Here is a 21,619-nt window from a genome sequence, read left to right as displayed (position 1 = left end):
CATGCCCAGCCACCGCATGCCGAAACAGCTTTTGTTCGGCCGGATCGAGGGGGCTATACGGGCGCGGCACGGGCTAGAGAAGAGATGCAGTGATGTGGTACAGGAGGACGTGGAGCTGAGTGGACTTGCCGATGGTACCAGCGGTGTCAAGATCGGCCTCTGTGGAGGAGGCTCGTGAGGGACGCTACTGGGCAGTTGGAGGCAGTCGCCCTCCAACAACAACAGAGGGCGGAGGAGCGACGTTCACAACAACGAGCGGAGCACCGGGTGGCTAAAGCACAGCAGGTTGGCACAGTAGGGGGCACAGGTGGTGCATCAGCCAGTCATCTCAGTCAGTCGACCCGTGGCACCTGGGTCTGCCCCGTGACCTCCTGCCAGCGGGCGTTCGACACTTCACGTGGCCTCAGGGTGCACATAGCCTGGCACAAGCGTCGTGGTGACGTCACCGCCACTTAGTGGCGAATGGCGGTTGTTGGTGTATGGGGTGTGTGTATGGTGTGTAAGTGTGTGTATGGTGTGGGTGTGTATGGTGTGTGTATGGTGTGTGTGTGTATGGTGTGTGTGTGTGGTGTGTGTGTGTATGGTGTGTGTGGTGTGTGTGTGTGTACGGTGTGTGTGTGGTGTGTGTGTATGGTGTGGGTGTGTATGGTGTGTGTATGGTGTGTGTGGTGTGTATGGTGTGTGTGTGGTGTGTGTATGGTGTGTGTGTGGGGTGTGTGTATGGTGTGTGATGTTTGTGTATGGTGTGTGTGTATGGTGTGTGTGGTGTGTGTATGGTGTGTGTGTGGTGTGTGTATGGTGTGTATGGTGTGTGTATGGTGTGTGTGTATGGGGTGTGTGGTGTGTATGGTGTGTGTGTATGGTGTGTATGGTGTGTGTGTATGTGTATGGTGTGTGTGGTGTGTGTATGGTGTGTGTGATGTTTGTGTATGGTGTGTGTATGGTGTGTGTATGGTGTGTGTGTGGTGTGTGTGTGTATGGTGTGTGTGTATGGTGTGTGTGTGTGGTGTATGTGTATGGTGTGTGTATGGTGTGTGTGTGGTGTGTGTGTGTATGGTGTGTGTGTATGGTGTGTGTGTATGGTGTGTGTATGGTGTGTGTGTGGTGTGTGTGTATGGTGTGTGTATGGTGTGTGTGTGGTGTGTGTGGTGTGTGTGTGTATGGTGTGTGTGTGTATGGTGTGTGTGTGGTGTGTGTGTGTATGGTGTGTGTGTATGGTGTGTGTGTGTATGGTGTGTGTGTGTATGGTGTGTGTATGGTGTGTGTGTGGTGTGTGTGTATGGTGTGTGTATGGTGTGTGTGTGGTGTGTGTGTGTGGTGTGTGTGTGTGGTGTGTGTGTGTGGTGTGTGTGTGTATGGTGTGTGTGTGTATGGTGTGTGTATGGTGTGTGTTTGTGGTGTGTGTGTGTGGTGTGTGTATGGTGTGTGTATGGTGTGTGTATGTGTATGGTGTGTGTGGTGTGTGTATGGTGTGTGTATGGTGTGTATGGTCTGTATGGTGTGTGTGGTGTGTGTATGGTGGATGTGTGTGTGTATGGTGTGTGTATGGTGTGCGTATGGTGTGTGTGTGTGTATGGTGTGTGTGTATGGTGTGTGTGTATGTGTATGGTGTGTGTGGTGTGTGTATGGTGTGTGTATGGTGTGTGTGTGTATGGTGTGTGTATATGGTGTGTGTGGTGTGTGTATGGTGTGTGTATGTGTATGGTGTGTATGTGTATGGTGTGTGTGGTGTGTGTATGGTGTGTGTATATGGTGTGTGTATGTGTATGGTGTGTATGTGTGTGGTGTGTGTGGTGTGTGTATGGTGTGTGTATGGTGTGTGTATGGTGTGTGTATGGTGTGTGTGTATGGTGTGTGTATGTGTATGGTGTGTGTATGTGTATGGTGTGTGTGGTGTGTGTATGGTGTGTGTATGTGGTGTGTGGTGTGTGTGATGTTTGTGTATGGGGCGCTGTGCTCACACCAGGAACGCCACGTGGTCAGTTCGCAGGTGACACTCCGGGGCAGCTGTGCGCAACTTTCCTTCCACGGGACATGGGGCGCGTGACACCGGCTCCATTAGCTGGCTGGCCCCGCGCCCCGCAGGTGAGCACAGGTGAGCACAGGTGAGCACAGGTGAGCCACGCGAGGCGGTCGCGCACTCGTCGCGAGTCGTGTTTCTGTTGTGGAAACTCGCCCCTTCTATTCACTGCGCCTGTCGCACCCTCGCACCCTCCGCAAACAAACTCTGTGTGTGTGCGTGTGTGGAGCTCAGTTCGTGTTCGAGCGAGAGGCAACAAAGAGCCCGGGCTGATGGGAAGAGAGGGGGGGGGGCGCGGATGGGGGGGGCGGCGAGGAGGTAACTGGGTAACCGAAGCGTTTAGCAGGAGCAACGCATCGGTTCACACACGCGGTGGCTACCGTTCACCTGTCCGCGTGCGAGCTCACCTCAGCAGGTGAACGTGGGCACGCACGGACACAGGTGCGTACCTGCGAGGGCGAGCGGGGGTGCGGGGGGGGGCACGCAGCAGCTGACGATAGCGCACAGCGGTCGGATTCTTGTAGCGATCTGTGCGGAGGTTTAGTTGTCCGGCTGAGTTGTCTTCCCTTCAAGGCGAAGCCGGACTCGGATTGCTCGGCCTCGTGGCCAAATGTCCCAGTGCGGCAGAACCCTCGTGACTCAGCGAAGCTCTCCTGGGAGGGGTGGGGGGGGGGGCAAATGGCATTGTTGTTATTGTTATTGTGAATCTCGCAGTGGCGAGATGTTAACCACCTCACCTGGTATGCAGGAGGTCGTGGGTTCTATCCCGATGCCCTGACGCCTGCTGTATATTTGGAGTTTGCGGTGTACCTCTGCCTCTCCCCGTGGTCACGTGGATTTTTCTCCAGGTTCTCCGGTTATCCCCTCCACGTTAAGAATCAACGTCACGCGTCGTTTCGAGGATTTGTCTGCTGCACATTTCGGCAAGATGAGCCACTTGGTCGAGCTATCGTTTGTGATCGCAAGGTCGCTTCTGAAAAAAGAGCCACGTAGCAGCTCAGTGGGGCTTTCCTGGCAAACAAAATGACTAAATGTGGTGTTGGCTTAGTTATCACTTGGACAGAGCGCACAGGTGGACGTGCGTGCAGGTAACGGTGGACACGCGTGCGCCTACACACCTGGGTCTACCTGTAGGCTGGGGTAGGAGAGGGAGGGGCGGTGCGTGCCGTAGGGGAACACGGGAGACCCCCCTCCCTACCCCCCCTCCCCACCTCCCTCGATCCCCCCCGCCCCCCTCTCCTCGGGCCCGCCCGGACTGCGCGGGAACGGAGCCACTGCCGGCTGCTGCCCCGAGGTGCGTGGGCACTAGGGGAGCGGGGGAGGGGGGGGGGGTTACGTGGACCCCCTGGGGGGGGGGGGGGAGGGGTTCGTGACAATGTCCCCCAGGGGGTGCGCGTTCGTGAGGTGATTTTATAAATGTGTGCAGTCATATGGTGCGTGAGAGTCACCGGTGAATGATCGCGTGTGAATCTGCCAATATAAACTACCTGCGATCACATTTTAATCCGTATGGTAACACGAGAACGATCTAAGAATACCTTTCTAAACCCATTGATCGTAAACAAAGCGGTGTTCTAGAGTAATCAGCGAGAGCGAACAAGTTACATCACGCGTGCAGAGCGTCCGTTGATTGTTGTATTTTTTTTAATTATTCGCTTGCAGTAACTTAGCTAGTTGGGATGTACCTCACAAAATTGACAATTTGGTAAAAAAAAGTATGTCGACGTTCATTATTCGTACATTTATTTTCTCAAAACCATGTTGGGTCAGGCGAGGCGTGGCGTGGTGAGGGGAGGTGTAGAGGCTACACTCGGTTGAAACACCAATAAACAAGGTGGGCAGAGTAGTAACAAGGTTGAGAACCATCGGATTAAGGTTTGGAGCTAGAGGGGTTAGGGTTGGAGTTTGGTTCAGGTCGATAGAGTGAGGGGTTAGAGGGCCATGGATAGAGTCGTGGTGGTGAGTCGTGGATGAAGGATAGTGGTGAGGAGTTGGTGAGTGGTGAGAAGCACAGAGTGATGAGGGTTGAGTAGTGAGGGGTGAGGGTGAAGAGTCTTATGCAGTAAGAAGCGTTGAGTTTTTAAGAGCGGTGAGTGGTGGTGAGCGAGGAGCGGCGATGTGTGAGGACGAGTGGTAACTTATGAGTGTATGCACCTCATGTTCAACTTCTTTCGCACCGTACGCAGCCAACCACGCTAATCGGAGGCGCGGCAGGAGGACACCACAGCCACACCGACATCACGGGGCTCGGGAGGCCATGAAGAAGGCCTGGCAGAAATGGGGCCGCAAGAGAGCCCTCGTGCGTGGCCGCCTCGGGGTGCAGCTGCCGGAGGCTTCCAACCTCGTGCGCGTCTTCCTCAGCTCCACTTTCTCGGGTCAGTGTGGAGGGACGTTCGGCTTCATCCGGGCTCAGGCTCCGTCCGTTCGTCTTGCCGGGAGGGCGGATCTCGCTCTCACACCGAGGGTGGTATTCGGTTTAAACGCGGGGTCTGCAGACATCGTTCTTTTGGTCCATCAGTCAGTCAGTCAGTCCAAGAGCTCACTCAGCCAGTCAAACGGTCGGTCAGTCAAGGGCTCAGTCAGCCAGTCAACCGGTCCGTCAGTCAGTCAGGGGCTCTGTCAGCCAGTCAGCCGGTCCGTCAGTCACCCAAGATCTCAGTCAGGCAGTCAACTGGTCTGTTAGTCAGTCAAGAGCTCAGTTAGCCAGTCAGCCGGTCCTTTAGTCAGTCAGAAGCAGCCAGCCAGTCAGCCGGTCCGTCAGTCAGGAGCTCTGTCAGTCAGTCAGTGAGGAGCTCAGTCAGCCAGTCAACCGGTCCGTTAGTCAGGAGCTCAGTCAGTCAGTGAACCGGTCGATCAGTCAAGGGCTCAGCCAGCCAGTCAACCAGTCCATCAGTCAGGAGATTAGTCAGCCAGTCAACCAGTCCATCAGTCAGGAGCTCAGTCAGCCAGTCAACCGGTTCGTTAGTCAGGAGCGCAGTCAGCCAGTCAACCAGTTCATCAGTCGGGAGCTCAGTCAGCCATTCAACCGGTCCATTAGTCAGGAGCTCTGCCAGCCAGTCAACCGGTCCATTAGTCAGGAGCTCAGTCAGCCAGTCAACCAGTCCATAAGTCAGGAGCTCAGTCAGCCAGTCAACCAGTCCATCAGTCAGGAGCTCAGTCAGCCAGTCAACCAGTCCATCAGTCAGGAGCTCAGTCAGCCAGTCAACCAGACCATCAGTCAGGAGCTCGGTCAGCCAGTCAATCAGTACATCAGTCAGGAGCTCAGTCAGCCAGTCAACCAGTCCATCAGTCAGGAGCTCAGTCAGACAGCCAACCAGTCCATCAGTCAGGAGCTCAGTCAGCCAGTAAACCGGTCCGTTAGTCAGGAGCTCAGTCAGCCAGTCAACCAGACCATCAGTTAGGAACTCTGTCAGCCAGTCAACCAGTCCGTTAGTCAGGAGCTCAGTCAGCCAGTCAACCAGTCCATCAGTCAGGAGCTCAGTCAGCCAGTCAACCAGTCCGTTAGTCAGGAGCTCAGTCAGCCAGTGAGCCGGTCGGTCAGTCGAGGGCTCAGCTAGCCAGTCAACCAGTCTGTCAGTCAGGAGCTCAGTCAGCCAGTCAACCGGTCCGTTAGTCAGGAGCTCAGTCAGCCAGTCAACCAGTCCGTTAGTAAGGAGCTCAGTCAGCCAGTGAGCCGGTCGGTCAGTCAAGGGCTCAGCTAGCCAGTCAACCAGTCCGTCAGTCAGGAGCTCAGTCAGCCAGTCAACCGGTCCGTTAGTCAGGAGCTCAGTCAGCCAGTCAACCAGTCCGTTAGTCAGGAGCTCAGTCAGCCAGTCAACCAGTCCATCAGTCAGGAGCTCAGTCAGCCAGTCAACCAGTCTATCAGTCAGGAGCTCAGTCAGCCAGTGAGCCGGTCGGTCAGTCAAGGGCTCAGCCAGCCAGTCAACCAGTCCGTCAGTCAGGAGCTCAGTCAGCCAGTCAACCAGTCCATCAGTCAGAAGCTCAGTCAGCCAGTCAACCAGTCCATCAGTCAGGAGCTCAGTCAGCCAGTTAACCAGTCCATCAGTCAGGAGCTCAATCAGCCAGTCAACCGTTCCATTAGTCAGGAGCTCAGTCAGCCAGTCAATCAGTCCATCAGTCAGGAGCTCAGTCAGCCAGTCAACCGGTCCGTTAGTCAGGAGCTCAGTCAGCCAGTCAACCGGTCCGTTAGTCAGGAGCTCAGTCAGCCAGTCCATCAGTCAGGAGCTCAGTCAGCCAGTCAAACGGTCCATTAGTCAGGAGCTCTGTCAGTCAATCAACCTGTCTGTTAGTCAGGAGCTATCAGCCAGTCAACCGGTCCGTTAGTCATGAGCTCAGTCAGCCAGTCAACCGGTCCGTTAGTCAGGAGCTCAGTCAGTCAGTCAACCAGTCCATCAGTCAGGAGCTCAGTCAGCCAGTCAACCGGTCCGTTAGTCAGGAGCTCAGTCAGCCAGTCAACCAGTCCATCAGTCAGGAGCTCAGTCAGCCAGTCAACCAGTCCATCCGTCAAGAGCTCGGTCAGCCAGTCAACCAGTCCATCAGTCAGGAGCTCAGTCAGCCAGTCAACCAGTCCATTAGTTAGGAGCTCAGTCAGCCAGTCAATCAGTCCATCAGTCAGGAGCTCAGTCAGCCAGTCAACCGGTCCGTTAGTTAGGAGCTCAGTCAGCCAGTCAACCGGTCCGTTAGTCAGGAGCTCAGTCAGCCAGTCAACCAGTCCATCAGTCAGGAGCACAGTCAGCCAGTCAACCGGTCCGTTAGTCAGGAGCTCAGTCAGTCAGTCAACCAGTCCATCAGTCAGGAGCTCAGTCAGCCAGTCAATCGGTCCGTTAGTCAGGAGCTCAGTCAGCCAGTCAACCCGTTCATCAGTCGGGAGCTCAGTCAGCCAGTCAACTGGTCCGTTAGTCAGGAGCTCTGTCAGCAAGTCAACCGGTCTGTTAGTCAGGAGCTCAGGCAGCCAGTCAACCGGTCCATCAGTCAGGAGCTCAGTCAGCCAGTCAACCAGTCCTTCAGTCAGGAGGTCAGTCAGCCAGTCAACCAGTCCATCAGTCAGGAGCTCAGTCAGCCAGTCAACCAGTCCATCAGTCAGGAGCTCTGTCAGCCAGTCAACTAGTGCATTAGTCAGGAGCTCAGTCAGCCAGTCAACCGGTCCGTTAGTCAGGAGCTTAGTCAGCCAGTCAACCAGTGCATTAGTCAGGAGCTCAGTCAGCCAGTGAACCGGTCGGTCAGTCAGGAGCTCAGTCAGCCAGTCAACCAGTCCATCAGTCAGGAGCTCAGTCAGCCAGTCAACCGGTCCGTTATTCAGGAGCTCAGTCAGCCAGTCAACCAGTCCATCAGTCAGGAGCTCAGTCAGCCAGTCAACCAGTCCATCAGTCAGGAGCTCAGTCAGCCAGTCAACCAGTCCATCAGTCAGGAGCTCAGTAAGCCAGTTAACTAGTCCATCAGTCAGGAGCTCAGTCAGCCAGTCAACCAGTCCATCAGTCAGGAGCTCAGTCAGCCAGTCAACCGGTCCGTTATTCAGGAGCTCAGTCAGTCAGTCAACCAGTCCATCAGTCAGGAGCTCAGTCAGCCAGTCAATCGGTCCGTTAGTCAGGAGCTCAGTCAGCCAGTCAACCCGTTCATCAGTCGGGAGCTCAGTCAGCCAGTCAACCGGTCCGTTAGTCAGGAGCTCTGTCAGCCAGTCAACCGGTCTGTTAGTCAGGAGCTCAGTCAGCCAGTCAACCGGTCCATCAGTCAGGAGCTCAGTCAGCCAGTCAACCAGTACATCAGTCAGGAGCTCAGTCAGCCAGTCAACCAGTCCATCAGTCAGGAGCTCAGTCAGCCAGTCAACCAGTCCTTCAGTCAGGAGGTCAGTCAGCCAGTCAACCAGTCCATCAGTCGGGACCTCAGTCAGCCAGTCAACCGGTCCGTTAGTCAGGAGCTCAGTCAGCCAGTCAACCAGTCCTTCAGTCAGGAGGTCAGTCAGCCAGTCAACCAGTCCATCAGTCGGGACCTCAGTCAGCCAGTCAACCGGTCCGTTAGTCAGGAGCTCAGTCAGCCAGTCAACCAGTCCGTTAGTAAGGAGCTCAGTCAGCCAGTGAGCCGGTCGGTCAGTCAAGGGCTCAGCTAGCCAGTCAACCAGTCCGTCAGTCAGGAGCTCAGTCAGCCAGTCAACCGGTCCGTTAGTCAGGAGCTCAGTCAGCCAGTCAACCAGTCCGTTAGTCAGGAGCTCAGTCAGCCAGTCAACCAGTCCATCAGTCAGGAGCTCAGTCAGCCAGTCAACCAGTCCATCAGTCAGGAGCTCAGTCAGCCAGTGAGCCGGTCGGGCAGTCAAGGGCTCAGCCAGCCAGTCAACCAGTCCGTCAGTCAGGAGCTCAGTCAGCCAGTCAACCAGTCCATCAGTCAGAAGCTCAGTCAGCCAGTCAACCAGTCCATCAGTCAGGAGCTCAGTCAGCCAGTTAACCAGTCCATCAGTCAGGAGCTCAATCAGCCAGTCAACCGTTCCATTAGTCAGGAGCTCAGTCAGCCAGTCAATCAGTCCATCAGTCAGGAGCTCAGACAGCCAGTCAACCGGTCCGTTAGTCAGGAGCTCAGTCAGCCAGTCAACCGGTCCGTTAGTCAGGAGCTCAGTCAGCCAGTCCATCAGTCAGGAGCTCAGTCAGCCAGTCAAACGGTCCATTAGTCAGGAGCTCTGTCAGTCAATCAACCTGTCTGTTAGTCAGGAGCTATCAGCCAGTCAACCGGTCCGTTAGTCATGAGCTCAGTCAGCCAGTCAACCGGTCCGTTAGTCATGAGCTCAGTCAGTCAGTCAACCAGTCCATCAGTCAGGAGCTCAGTCAGCCAGTCAACCGGTCCGTTAGTCAGGAGCTCAGTCAGCCAGTCAACCAGTCCATCAGTCAGGAGCTCAGTCAGCCAGTCAACCAGTCCATCCGTCAAGAGCTCGGTCAGCCAGTCAACCAGTCCATCAGTCAGGAGCTCAGTCAGCCAGTCAACCAGTCCATCAGTCAGGAGCTCAGTCAGCCAGTCAACCGGTCCGTTAGTCAGGAGCTCAGTCAGCCAGTTAACCAGTCCATCAGTCAGGAGCTCTGTCAGCCAGTCAACCGGTCCATTAGTCAGGAGCTCAGTCAGCCAGTCAACCAGTCCATCAGTCAGGAGCTCTGTCAGCCAGTCAACCGGTCCATTAGTCAGGAGCTTAGTCAGCCAGTCAACCAGTCCGTTAGTCAGGAGCTCAGTCAGCCAGTCAACCAGTCCATCAGTCAGGAGCTCAGTCAGCCAGTTAACCAGTCCATCAGTCAGGAGCTCTGTCAGCCAGTCAACCAGTCCATCAGTCAGGAGCTCAGTCAGCCAGTGAGCCGGTCGGTCAGTCAAGGGCTCAGCCAGCCAGTCAACCAGTGCATTAGTCAGGAGCTCAGTCAGCCAGTCAACCGGTCCGTTAGTCAGGAGCTTATTCAGCCAGTCAACCAGTGCATTAGTCAGGAGCTCAGTCAGCCAGTGAACCGGTCGGTCAGTCAAGGCCTCAGCCAGCCAGTCAACCAGTCCGTCAGTCAGGAGCTCAGTCAGCCAGTCAACCAGTCCATCAGTCAGGAGCTCAGTCAGCCAGTCAACCAGTCCATCAGTCAGGAGCTCAGTCAGCCAGTCAACCAGTCCATCAGTCAGGAGCTCAGTAAGCCAGTTAACTAGTCCATCAGTCAGGAGCTCAGTCAGCCAGTCAACCAGTCCATCAGTCAGGAGCTCAGTCAGCCAGTCAACCAGTCCATCAGTCAGGAGCTCAGTAAGCCAGTTAACCAGTCCATCAGTCAGGAGCTCAGTCAGCCAGTCAACCGGTCCATTAGTTAGGAGCTCAGTCAGCCAGTCAATCAGTCCATCAGTCAGGAGCTCAGTCAGCCAGTCAACCGGTCCGTTAGTTAGGAGCTCAGTCAGCCAGTCAACCGGTCCGTTAGTCAGGAGCTCAGTCAGCCAGTCAACCAGTCCATCAGTCAGGAGCTCAGTCAGCCAGTCAACCGGTCCGTTAGTCAGGAGCTCAGTCAGTCAGTCAACCAGTCCATCAGTCAGGAGCTCAGTCAGCCAGTCAATCGGTCCGTTAGTCAGGAGCTCAGTCAGCCAGTCAACCCGTTCATCAGTCGGGAGCTCAGTCAGCCAGTCAACTGGTCCGTTAGTCAGGAGCTCTGTCAGCAAGTCAACCGGTCTGTTAGTCAGGAGCTCAGTCAGCCAGTCAACCGGTCCATCAGTCAGGAGCTCAGTCAGCCAGTCAACCAGTCCTTCAGTCAGGAGGTCAGTCAGCCAGTCAACCAGTCCATCAGTCAGGAGCTCAGTCAGCCAGTCAACCAGTCCATCAGTCAGGAGCTCTGTCAGCCAGTCAACTAGTGCATTAGTCAGGAGCTCAGTCAGCCAGTCAACCGGTCCGTTAGTCAGGAGCTTAGTCAGCCAGTCAACCAGTGCATTAGTCAGGAGCTCAGTCAGCCAGTGAACCGGTCGGTCAGTCAAGGCCTCAGCCAGCCAGTCAACCAGTCCTTCAGTCAGGAGCTCAGTCAGCCAGTCAACCAGTCCATCAGTCAGGAGCTCAGTCAGCCAGTCAACCAGTCCATCAGTCAGGAGCTCAGTCAGCCAGTCAACCAGTCCATCAGTCAGGAGCTCAGTAAGCCAGTTAACTAGTCCATCAGTCAGGAGCTCAGTCAGCCAGTCAACCAGTCCATCAGTCAGGAGCTCAGTCAGCCAGTCAACCGGTCCGTTATTCAGGAGCTCAGTCAGTCAGTCAACCAGTCCATCAGTCAGGAGCTCAGTCAGCCAGTCAATCGGTCCGTTAGTCAGGAGCTCAGTCAGCCAGTCAACCCGTTCATCAGTCGGGAGCTCAGTCAGCCAGTCAACCGGTCCGTTAGTCAGGAGCTCTGTCAGCCAGTCAACCGGTCTGTTAGTCAGGAGCTCAGTCAGCCAGTCAACCGGTCCATCAGTCAGGAGCTCAGTCAGCCAGTCAACCAGTACATCAGTCAGGAGCTCAGTCAGCCAGTCAACCAGTCCATCAGTCAGGAGCTCAGTCAGCCAGTCAACCAGTCCTTCAGTCAGGAGGTCAGTCAGCCAGTCAACCAGTCCATCAGTCAGGAGCTCAGTCAGCCAGTCAACCAGTCCATCAGTCAGGAGCTCTGTCAGCCAGTCAACCAGTCCATCAGTCAGGAGCTCAGGCAGCCAGTCAACCAGTCCATCAGTCAGGAGCTCAGTCAGTCAGTCAACCAGTCCATCAGTCAGGAGCTCATTCAGCCAGTCAACCAGTTCATCAGTCAGGAGCTCTGTCAGCCAGTCAACCAGTCCATCAGTCAGGAGCTCAGTCAGCCAGTCAACCAGTCCTTCAGTCAGGAGCTCAGTCAGCCTGTCAACCAGTCCATCAGTCAGGAGCTCAGTCATCCAGTCAACCAGTCCATCAGTCAGGAGCTCAGTCAGCCAGTCAGCCGGTCCTTCAGTCAGTCCGGAGGACCATTTTACCCGGCAGTGAATAGGTTAGTTAGGAGGGAAATTAATTCGTCAACCAGTTTATCAGTCAGGGGGTCAGTTAAAGCATGCAGTGTATCAGTGAATTCGACAACTCGATCGATCGTACAACTGGTTCCATCGGTTCGACAATTGGTGATTTAAGGAGCCCGTCATTCCAATCAATCAGTAAATCGGCCACTCGATAAGATGATAATGTAAGGCTAGGAACTTAATCTATCTCCAAATGAGTCGAGGGGTGGCAGTGGGCAGATCGTAGCTGCAACCACCCAAACAACCGAAGCATGACTCAGGGGTCACGGCACACGGAGCGCTCACGGGCGTAACTTCCATCCAGCAGCGGATGGAGAATGTGCGGGTGATGCCGTCGCTGGCAGTAGCTGTGAATTTGTGAGCTCGAGTTCCGGGGTCTCTGTGACCCTGGTGGTGGGGTCAATTTGACCCCCCTGGTGGTGGGGTCACTGTGACCCCGGTGGTGGTCACTGTGACCCTGGCGGTGGGGTCACTGTGACCCCCCTGGTGATGGGGTCACTGTAACCCTGTTGGTGGGATCTCTGTGACCCTTGTGGTGGGGGTTACTGTAACCCTGGTGGTGGGGTCACTGTGACCCTGGTGGTGGGGGTCACTGTTACCCTAACAGTGGGGTCTCTGTGACCCTGGTGGTGGGGTCACTGTGATCCCCCTGGTGGTGGGGTCACTGTGACCCCCCTGGTGGTGGGGGTCACTGTGACCCTGGCGGTGGGGTCACTGTGACCTTGGCGGCATGGCCACTGTGACCCTGGTGGTGGGGGTCACTGTGACTCTGGTGATGGGGTCACTGTGACCCTGGTGGTGGGGTCACTGTGACCCTGGTGGTGGGGTCACAATGACCCTGGCAGTAGGGGTCACTGTAACCCTGGTGGTGGGGTCACTGTGACCTTGGCGGCATAGCCACTGTGACCTTGGCGGTGGGGACTCTGTGACCCTGGTGGCGTGGCCACGGTGACCCCCGTAGACATGCAGACGGAGAGAGACACGCTACTGGACAAGGCCTACCCCGAGCTGCAGGCCTTCTGCCAAGAGCGTGGCCTCACCTTCGAGGTGAGCACACCTCTCTCACCAACCCACTCACCTATATACTCACCCACTAACCACATCGCAGCGCCGACGATTAGCACGGTTGGCTACGTACGGTGCGAAAGAAGATCAACATAAATACGTACAAAGATGTGCCCTACGTATAGCCTCAGCAGACTTTTGGGGAAGGCACGGCACACGAGTGGCCAGCACCACGCCCGACCGCCTTTGTTTTCCTCGTAGGCGATGTTTATGCATCGCACCAGGTACTCATCTGAGGCTGAGTCGACCTAGGGGAGGCCCAGGACCAGGTTCAGATCATCGTCACCGGTGTTGGCCTTGAGCAGGAATCGAACTCTGGGCGCCGGGTTCGTAGAGCGGCGCGCTGACCCTGACCGCTACATCCCCGCTTCCCACTAACCAACCAAGACACCAACTCACCCGCCAACTCACTTGTTTACTCACCTGCTCACTCACCCGCTCGCTCACTCGCTTGCTTGCTCGCTCGCTCGCCCACTGATTCACCTGTACACTCACCCACCCACCTACCAATCAAATCCTCTCGCCTGCGTCCCATCTACCCACTCACCCTCTTACTCACCCATTCACCCACTCACCCGTCTGCTCACCCCTGCACCTGTGGTGGTGGTGGTGGCGCAGGTGGTCGACATGCGCTGGGGGGTGCGTGACACGGTGGCGGTGGACCACATGACCACGGAGCTTTGTCTGCGGGAGATCGAGAGCTGCCAGAAGACGTCTGTGGGCCCCACCTTCGTGGTGAGTGAGTCGGAGGAACAGATTCACGCGTTTGGCTTTCGCGGCCGATATTAGCCGTAAGCAGAAGATTGGAGAAACTCCGAATCGAGCGGACGAAGCTGATGTCTTCGCGAGCATTGCCGAAGCAGGAGGATTTCTCCACAACTTGGGCTGTCCGCTCTGATGGTACTTAGTTGTTAATTATTGGCGAAACGTCGTAAATGTTGTGCGTTTTGCTCTCCAATACACCGCTGTGTGCTGTACTGGTAAGGAATTGGCACGTTCTGTTTCCGTGACAACCCTTACCAATTAGCTGTGCCGGGTGGTGGCGGGTTTAACGACACATTTAAATTTATGCGATCTAACCCAACAAAAACTATATTACGGGTGAACAGAGTTGGTTGGCAGCGGTGACGATTCAACAACAACAACAACAACGACTTACAGCCCTTGGTCAATGCATGCCGGTATGAAGGCCTCCCCACGCTGCTTAGATCACGGGGGTTGTCGGACCACACTTCACCACGCCGGTCAGTGCCGGTCGATGAAGGAGGGAACCCGGGACCGGTTCAGAATCAGAATAATTTCAGATTGTTTTCTGAATTTGTATTTATACTGGAGTAAGTAATCCGATGAGCTATGAACCTCCTTTTTTCGCAGACGTCCACTTGTTGCTAATGTGAGCCGTGGCCGGGAATTGAACTCGAGTGGCTGGGTTCACAGCGCCGTGTGCCAATCGCTGCGTTGCTGCACCCCCTCGTGCGAGCGGGCCTTGGGCTTACTCGAGAACGCTTCGCTCGGCCCTCGAGACTCATGTTCAGGAGAGTGCTCCGCTAAATTGTTGAGACGTTAGTCCGCGTGCATTTGGGAGGGGTTGGCTTCGTGTGCGATGGAGGAAGCCGAGAACCCAGAGAACACCCTGCAGCACGGGGGGAGGGGGGGGGGGACACCCAAACTACTCCGCCCTCCCCTCTCTCCATGCCGTCTCCATCGCGCAATGTGTTCTCACCCCCAATCCCACTACCCCCCCCCCCACCACCATATCCTCTCTCTCCCATCTCCAAATCTCATTCTCGCCTCCCTCTCTTCTCTCCCTGTCCATTCCCTCTCTTCTCTCCCCTCCCGCTCCCCCTTTCCCCTCCACTCCACCCCCGCTCTCTCTCCTCTGCACGCCCCCCCCCCCCGACCTCTACCAGCACTCCCCGCTCTCCTCTCCCACTCCCCGTCTCTCTCCCGCTCCCCCCCCATCCCCCCCCCCCGTCTCCTCCCGGCTTGCTCGCAGGCCCTGCTAGGGAACCGCTACGGCTACCGACCGCTCCCGCGCACCATCCCCGAGGCGGAGATGGAGGCGCTGCGCGGCTGCGCGTCCCGCGAGGAGACGGAGCAGCTCGAGGCGTGGTTCTGGCGAGACGCCAACGCGGAGCCGCCTCTCTTCCTGCTGCAGCCAATCACCGCCTTGCTGCCGCACTTCGACGACCAGGCCAGCCGACGCTCTCTCTCTCTCTCTCTGATCTGCACGTTTAAAACAAACAGACAAACATCATAGTTAGAAAAATAACAGATCATGTGACGTTTCGATCGCAACTCAAAGCAATCCGTCACCAGGTGGGACAACCACAGCAAGAAAAAAACTGCTGAAAAACTGACGCCTACTTCAGCAGTTGTTTCTTGCTGTGGTTGTCCCACCTGATGACGATTGCTTTGTGTTGCGATCGAAACGTCACGTGATCTATTTATCTACCGACGTGACTTTACCGAAAGAACCAAAGAGTATGGATTCCTGCAGTCACGAAAGCTTCAAATCAAGATTGTAGTTAGACATTTACTCGTTTATCATAGGAGTCGTTTTTTAGGAGGGCCTTGCTGCTGCTGCTTCTGCTGCTGCTGCATTGCGTTTTTATTTGACGATGTTTCAGCCAATTCATAATGAGTACTGTGGGCAGCGACTCCTCTGCTTACGAACGAGTTAGAATTCATAGGTCTTGATTTGAAGCTTTCGTGACTGCAGGAATCCATGCTCTTGGGTTCTTTCGGTAAAGTCACGTAGGTAGAAAATAATTATTGCTTTCCCACCTGATGATGGACGCTTGTGTTGCGCCCGAAACGTCGTGATTTATTTTATTTTGCACCTACGTGACTTTACCGAAAGAACCAAAGAGTATCCATAGGTCTGTTCGTTAAGTCGATTTGTTCATTAGTCGTTAACTTTATTCCTGTAGATTCCCAACATGTTGAACTTACGCCCTCTCGGTCCGAACAGGCAACTGGACATACGGACCAGGCTTGTTCGTGTCTCTGAAAGTTCGTAAGTCGAATAGTCGTAAGTAGAGGAGTCCCTGTATTATTATACCAGGTGGGAGGAAAGCAGAGCAACCGCACAAAACCCGCGCCTTGGGCGAGTTGGCAACGCTCCATCCCCGTACAGATGGAAACAGATGACTATTCGTCCCCTTGACGTAACCACCTTCTCGTCGCCTACGGGAAGCGAGTTTCACTAAAACCATCGGTGTGTGGTGATCCACTAACCCTCGCTGCTGCTCCCAGCACAGAACTGGACGATCACAGGCAGCAGCAGCAGCTGTGGTAGCCACCGCTGTACTCCCTTCCTTCCCCTACTCCACTCAGCCCCCTCTCTCTACTCGCTCCATGAGGACCCCCCCCCCACACCATCGCCTATAGAGGGGGGTAGACATACCGTGTCAAGCCATGCGGTTTACCCGTATTATTGTACAGGGGATGTGAGTTTTGAGGTCCGTACGGCGTACATCCGTTTTAATACGGGCAAAAACATTGTCTATTTGTTTGTGTTTCTCCCTTGTGATGGGACTTTGTGGGATGAATGTTGAGATTTATGAGGGTACGGGGTGACCAACAAGGTCTGACTTGGTCTGTAATAACGTAGGGCACTGATAAGGGGTTGGCAGGTATGGGTAGATGAAGGCTATTGACGGCAGGAGAGCGCTTGTGCATCACTGCGTGGATCAGAGAGAGGGCTGCACCATCACGAAGACTCGTGGAGACGAATTTTTGTCTCTTGAGCCCAGGAGTCTGAGATGGATGCTGGGAACTTCGTGGCAAGTTTCGGAGAAGCAATGGCAGAAAGCCGGTAGCAAGCACGGCAGGCGCGTGTCGTTGCTGTGGTTAAGAGCGGTTAGCGCTGGGTGTGACGAGCGCGGGATGGTGGAGGGGATGCAGCGGGGGGAATTGCCTGTGGCAGACATCGGAAGCGGTCTCTACCCAGGGGAAGAGAAGACCTCAGAGCTGACGGGGAGAGACATTAGTTAGTTAGTTCATTAGTTCCATTTATTTGGTATAGCCCTGTGAGCCATTCGGCTCTTGAATCGGGTGCAACCGCAACAAACAAAAAAACAAAAACATGAACATGAATACATCTTAAAGTGACTACTTTGTGTGACTGTGCAAACAGAAAATCCAGGAAAAAAACATCAAAATATTCCTGAAAAAAGCACCGTACACCAACGCTGTGTGCAAAAATCCCAGTGGGATGCAAGTCAAACAACAACAACAACCACAAGACAACTAAGATTAAGGCCATCAGTCTAACTCCGTACTACAATAAACAAAAACATGGGCAAACCAAAAAAACTTTTCGAAATCACCAAAATGAAAGCCATAAATGCAATGTAACAGTGATCACAGGTAAGTCGGCACCAACGATTTATGGAGCTCTGCGGTCTCCTGCATATTAAGGTGTGTTAAACTAACGAGGAGTGGTGCAGAGAATATCGGCTGAACATTCTAATCCTAATAAAAAAAAACACGATGACGTATTTTAAATACAAAGCCGCGTAATTGACGTCCAAGGCGGATTGCGAGCACGCACGCGGGTCAAGGGACTTCAGTGCTTATCAAAGGTCACTTTCTTGATGATCCCCAGGTAACGCTAAGAGGTCACACAGCAGGTCGCCCACGCTCCAGCAGACTCCCCTCTCTCTCTCTTATCCCCTTTCTGCACCCCCTACTTCTGCTCCACCCCCCCCCCATCTCCACTCACCAAATCCCCTCCTTCTCTCTTCTTCCAACTGTCCTACCCTTACCCTGTACAGTTTCCTCTCCTTGCCCGTTAATCGTTGTCTCAGGGCTATTGACTGGTGCTCCCTCCCCCCCCCCCCCCCCCCTGACGTCTGATCAGAGTGGGCACAGGAAGGTGCCCCTCTATCTCCCCTCGTGGGGGTTGAACCCCCCACCAACAACGCATGGATCGGACGAATCGACCAGGACACCGGAACTAGCGGCAGTCACAGCGTTTGGACGTATTGGCGGCACGCCGGTGCAGCATGCCACACCGGTCCTCACAAAGCAGTCTGATGATGTCGCTATTGTCCCTTGAGTGAGCCGCAGGACTCTCGATCAGAAGCTGCACTCAGATTCAGCAGCTGCTTTCCCCGATCGAAAGTGACACCACGATTTAAAGCTTTCGTGACTGCAGTGATTCATATTGTTGGTTCCTTCGGTAAAGTCACGTTGAAGGGAAAACAACGAAACAAGAAAAACATATATATAAAACAATAAAATTCTCACGACGCTTCGACCGCAACACAAGCAGTCACCATCAGGTGTGAAAACCAACAGCAAGAATACCTGATGATGAGGTCCTAGGGCGTCGACTAGGCAGTAGCTTCGGGATTTGGCGGAGGAGAGCGAGCGTTGGCGACGTGTGGTGGCGGTGATAGCGGTGGTGGCGGTGGTAGCAGTGGTAGCGGTGGTGGCGGTGGTGGCGGTAGCAGTTAGTGCGCTGCGAACTCAGCGAACCCGAGTTCGATTCCCGCTCGCTGCCAAGGCCAGTGACGATTATTGAAACCGGTCCTAGACTTCCCCTAGGTCGATGCAGCCTCAAATTAATGCCTGATCCGGTGTGTAATTAAACATCGCCACTGGGGAGACAAAGGCAGTCGAGCGTGGTGCTGGCCATCCACCCACTCGTGTGCCGTGTCGGCCTTCATAGGCGCTCGCTGATGGCACTTTACCCAACAGTCTGTTAAGGCTTCACGGGGGACCTTTGTCTTAGGTGGCGGCGGCGTCAGTGGCATCAGCGGCTTTGGCAGTGACGACGCCTTCATCTCTGCGCCCCTACAGGACCCCTCGCGGGCCGAGTTACAGGCGCGGGACGCGGCGCTCTGGAGAGACACGGAGTCCCGCCTCTCGGACATCCTGAGACGCAGCGCGGGCGCAGCCATGCGCAAGGGTCTCCTCTCCGCACAGAGATACCACGCGTACCTCTGCTCAGGTGAGGTCTCACCTGAGTGCGTCTCGGCCGTGCCTCTTACCGGTGTGTGCTTCCCGTGTCTCTCTCACCTGTCTCACCCAAGTGTTCGTGTGACCTATCTCACACAGGTGAGTCTCACCTGCGTCTCTGCTGTGTCCTCACCACGTCGTATACTTTATTTAACCAGATGGATTAAGCCCGATGAGACACGTGAAAAAGCACTCCCTCCGTAGCACGGGTTAACCTGAGTTTCTCTCACTTGCGTGTCCGTGTCACCTGTGTGCGCTTTGCATGTCTCTCTCATCTGTCTCACCCGTGACCCTTATCGGTGTCTCTCGCACATACGTGTCTTGTCTATCTCCCGCGTCTCATCTGTATCACTCACCAATGTCTCACCTCTGAGCCCTTGCCAATCTCTCTCATTCGTCACCCGTATCTCCCCTGCGTCACTCACCTGCGCACCCCTCCCACCTCCGACCCCCCCCCCCGCCCTCACCCCCCCCCCCCCCCCGCACGCGCCGCAGTCACCGAGGCGGAGATAGAGATGGGCGTGCTGAGCCCCCCCTCGCCGGCACGGGGTGGGGGGGGCGCCCCCAACCCCCCCACCCGCCCCCACCGTGCGGCCGAGTGTTGCTCCGTGTTCGTGCGCGAGGCCCGCGGGGTGGCCGCGTGCGTGCCCGCGAGCGAGCGCGCCCGAGTCTTCGTGGACGCGGAGCGTGGCCCCGACGGGGCCTTCCGCGTCGACGCGGAGGCGCAGGCGCTGCTGCGCTCGCTCAAGCGCCGACTGCGAGCGCACGGCGGCGGCGGCGGCGGCATCCGGGGTCCCCCGGCGGGATCCGAGGCCGCCCCCCGCGCCCGCCTCGTGGTGTACCAGGTGGAGTGGAGCGAGGGCATGGTGGACTCGGCCGTCGAGTCGCACCGTCGCTACCTGGACAGCGTCTGCCGCACGTTCACCGCGGTGAGTTATGGCTACGGCGCCTCGTGCCATGCAGGGACGGCCGCCGCCGGGGAAGGTTGCTCCTTTCAAAGGCGTCGACGACGAGATCCGGGCGTGCGGGAGCGCAGCTCACCTCGCTCCGTGTGCCGTTCGCTCCGTCCGTGGGGCAGAGCGACGGCTATACCACGACGGCGCTACGTGTCACGGACGGCCGATATTATTATTATTATTGTTCTCGTGCCTCGTTCGCCTGTTGCATGCCTGGGAAAGCCTCGAGGCTCTTGATTTTTTTTTAAGGACGGTTCCTGCCAAATTTGCATAGTCTGGGGGGGTTGGTGATATTCTATTTGAACCCAGAGAGGTTAAATGCAAAGTAGTTTGCAAAACTCGGCCAAATTTTGGACGATGATGCCGTGCCACCAAATTATGCACAACCCTGCCAAGCCACGCCCGTGCCCCCACCAATTGCCATGACATTGCTCCCTGGACAGAAGCTCCCTGGACAGAAGCTCCCTTCTTCACTCTGATGTCCGGACACGTAACTCTGCCTCCCCTGATGAACACATTGCCGGTGACATCACCGATTCTGGTCTTCAGGCCTTTAAATGGCGAGCTCACACATTGGGACATTTCCTAACTTCACCGCACGCCTTGTAGGGACTGAGTCTTTGAGCTGCAGTGAGCCAATGATTATGCCGATCAGATGTACTCATGTCTGATACGGCGATTGTTCACAATTGCACCGAATGAAGTAAAATAAACACAACGACCTTCTCATCTACGAGCGACGCCCCCGGGATCGACCTCCCGCCGTGAGCGAAGCAGATGTCGAGTGCATTGTGGGTTGTTCGGGGTGGCAGGATGGCAACACCCATCAGAGGCGCAACTATCTCTTTCTTCGGGGGTGGACTGTGGCTCCCCACTTCTTTCTCCCGACTCACTTATACTGAAATAGCTACGGATGATTTTTAACCCCGTGTAACAATAATGTGTAGGGCTATAACTATATATGTGTTATTTTAGTTGCACCTTGTATTGGATTTAGAGGAATACAGTCTCGCAGTGACCGTCATTAATAATAAAATATATTTTAAGGTAACAAAGACTTACAATTAAATTTTCGTGCGTCTTGCTTTCATACCGGCCCCATCGGTCGAGGGTTTCCTCAAAGGTGGTGTGGATCATGCCACTTCATGCCGCTGCTCGATTGATGCGATAGCCAAATCCGTTAATTGGGCTTTGGCCATGGTAGACCGCAGGTTATTTTTAATTAATAAAATTAAAAGTTGAATATGTTTTTCTTTGCATTTTTAAACTGCTTTATTTGTTGATTCGGGGGCCCCCTTGTGTTCGACTGAGCCCCCCTATGCGTCACATAACGCTGCCACCCCCCCCCCCCCCCCGACACTCGTGCCGCACAGCAATAAGCACCTGGGTTTGATTGCCGTCTCGGGCGTCGTACCGCGTGGGATTCCTCCGCGGTTTTCCCATCTCCTTCCTTCGCTAAAAAAAAAACAAAGATCCCCCGTGTAGCCTTAACAGACTGTTGGGGCAAGTGCTGTTAGCGAGCACCTATGAAGGCCGGCACTGCACACGAAGGGGTGGGTGGCCAACACCACGCCCGGCCGCCTTTGGCGATGTTTACACACCGCACCGGGTACTCATTTGAGGTTGAGTAGACCTAGGGGAGTCCCATTACCGGTTCAAATAATCGTCACCGGTGTTGGCCGTGAGCGGGAATCGAACTCGGGTCGCCGGGTTCGTTCGTTGCGCAGGGCGCTAACCGCTGCGCCACCGCTCCCATAAACAAAGATCCCCTACATAGCCTAAACAGACTGTTGGGGCAAGTGCTGTGAGCGAGCACACAGACACACACACGCAGTGTCACCGGTGTTGACCAAACAATTTTAGTGCTGAACAAATTACCTGAAAATCACTCAATTGGGATCGCACACACACCGCAGCAGCAGCAGCAACGGCAACATCAGCCCCCTTTTGCGGAAAATTGGCAGGAACCCTCCTGAAAAGGAGTCTTAAGACTCAGCGAGGCTCATGTGTCACAACAAATAAAACACGCACCAGCTGTGTGAACCGGGGGCGTCCCGTTGGATTTAAACCGCAAACGGTTGCAACGGGCGGCGAACCCTCTACCTGACAACGGAGGGGGCGA

The 21,619-nt window shown here is 55.2% G+C and overlaps 2 protein-coding genes across 2 annotated transcripts in view; both read left to right on the top strand.

The window, feature by feature from the left end:
- The first annotated feature begins 999 nt into the window (after window positions 1-999).
- LOC142930062 (uncharacterized) lies at window positions 1,000-16,395 on the top strand. The gene is made up of 6 exons (XM_076071976.1): window positions 1,000-2,095; window positions 4,207-4,395; window positions 12,468-12,553; window positions 13,190-13,306; window positions 14,568-14,765; window positions 16,330-16,395. Exons 1-6 carry the CDS (start codon window positions 1,054-1,056, stop codon window positions 16,393-16,395), a joined length of 1,698 nt encoding a protein of 565 aa, XP_075928091.1. The 5' UTR covers window positions 1,000-1,053.
- A 1,876-nt stretch (window positions 16,396-18,271) lies between these two features.
- Window positions 18,272-21,619, top strand: part of NWD1 (NACHT and WD repeat domain containing 1) — a gene marked incomplete at its 5' end in the record, with an annotated part of 31,173 nt that continues 27,825 nt past the window's right edge. Inside the window, 2 exons of the mRNA XM_076072122.1 lie at window positions 18,272-18,533; window positions 19,037-19,470. Coding sequence (XP_075928237.1) covers window positions 18,272-18,533; window positions 19,037-19,470 — 696 coding nt within the window. The remainder of the gene's footprint in view (window positions 18,534-19,036; window positions 19,471-21,619) is intronic.

Source organism: Petromyzon marinus, chromosome 36 (assembly GCF_048934315.1).
Source record: "Petromyzon marinus isolate PM22_M1 ecotype Great Lakes invasive population chromosome 36, UKy_Petmar_22M1.pri1.0, whole genome shotgun sequence".
In the NCBI taxonomy this organism is placed as follows: domain Eukaryota; kingdom Metazoa; phylum Chordata; class Hyperoartia; order Petromyzontiformes; family Petromyzontidae; genus Petromyzon; species Petromyzon marinus.
The sequence above is the reverse complement of the archived record's forward strand: the minus strand, read 5'-3'. Positions and strand labels throughout refer to the sequence as shown.

Bases quoted from the DNA above. Each gene is read 5' to 3' on its own strand.
- LOC142930062 (XM_076071976.1), top strand. From the start codon at position 1,054: ATGGTGTGTGTGTATGGTGTGTGTGTATGGTGTGTGTATGGTGTGTGT. The intron at 2,096-4,206 runs GTGAGCACAGGT...CACCGTACGCAG, and splicing joins CGCCCCGCAGGTGAGCACAG to CCAACCACGCTAATCGGAGG. The intron at 13,307-14,567 runs GTGAGTGAGTCG...GCTTGCTCGCAG, and splicing joins CTGTGGGCCCCACCTTCGTG to GCCCTGCTAGGGAACCGCTA.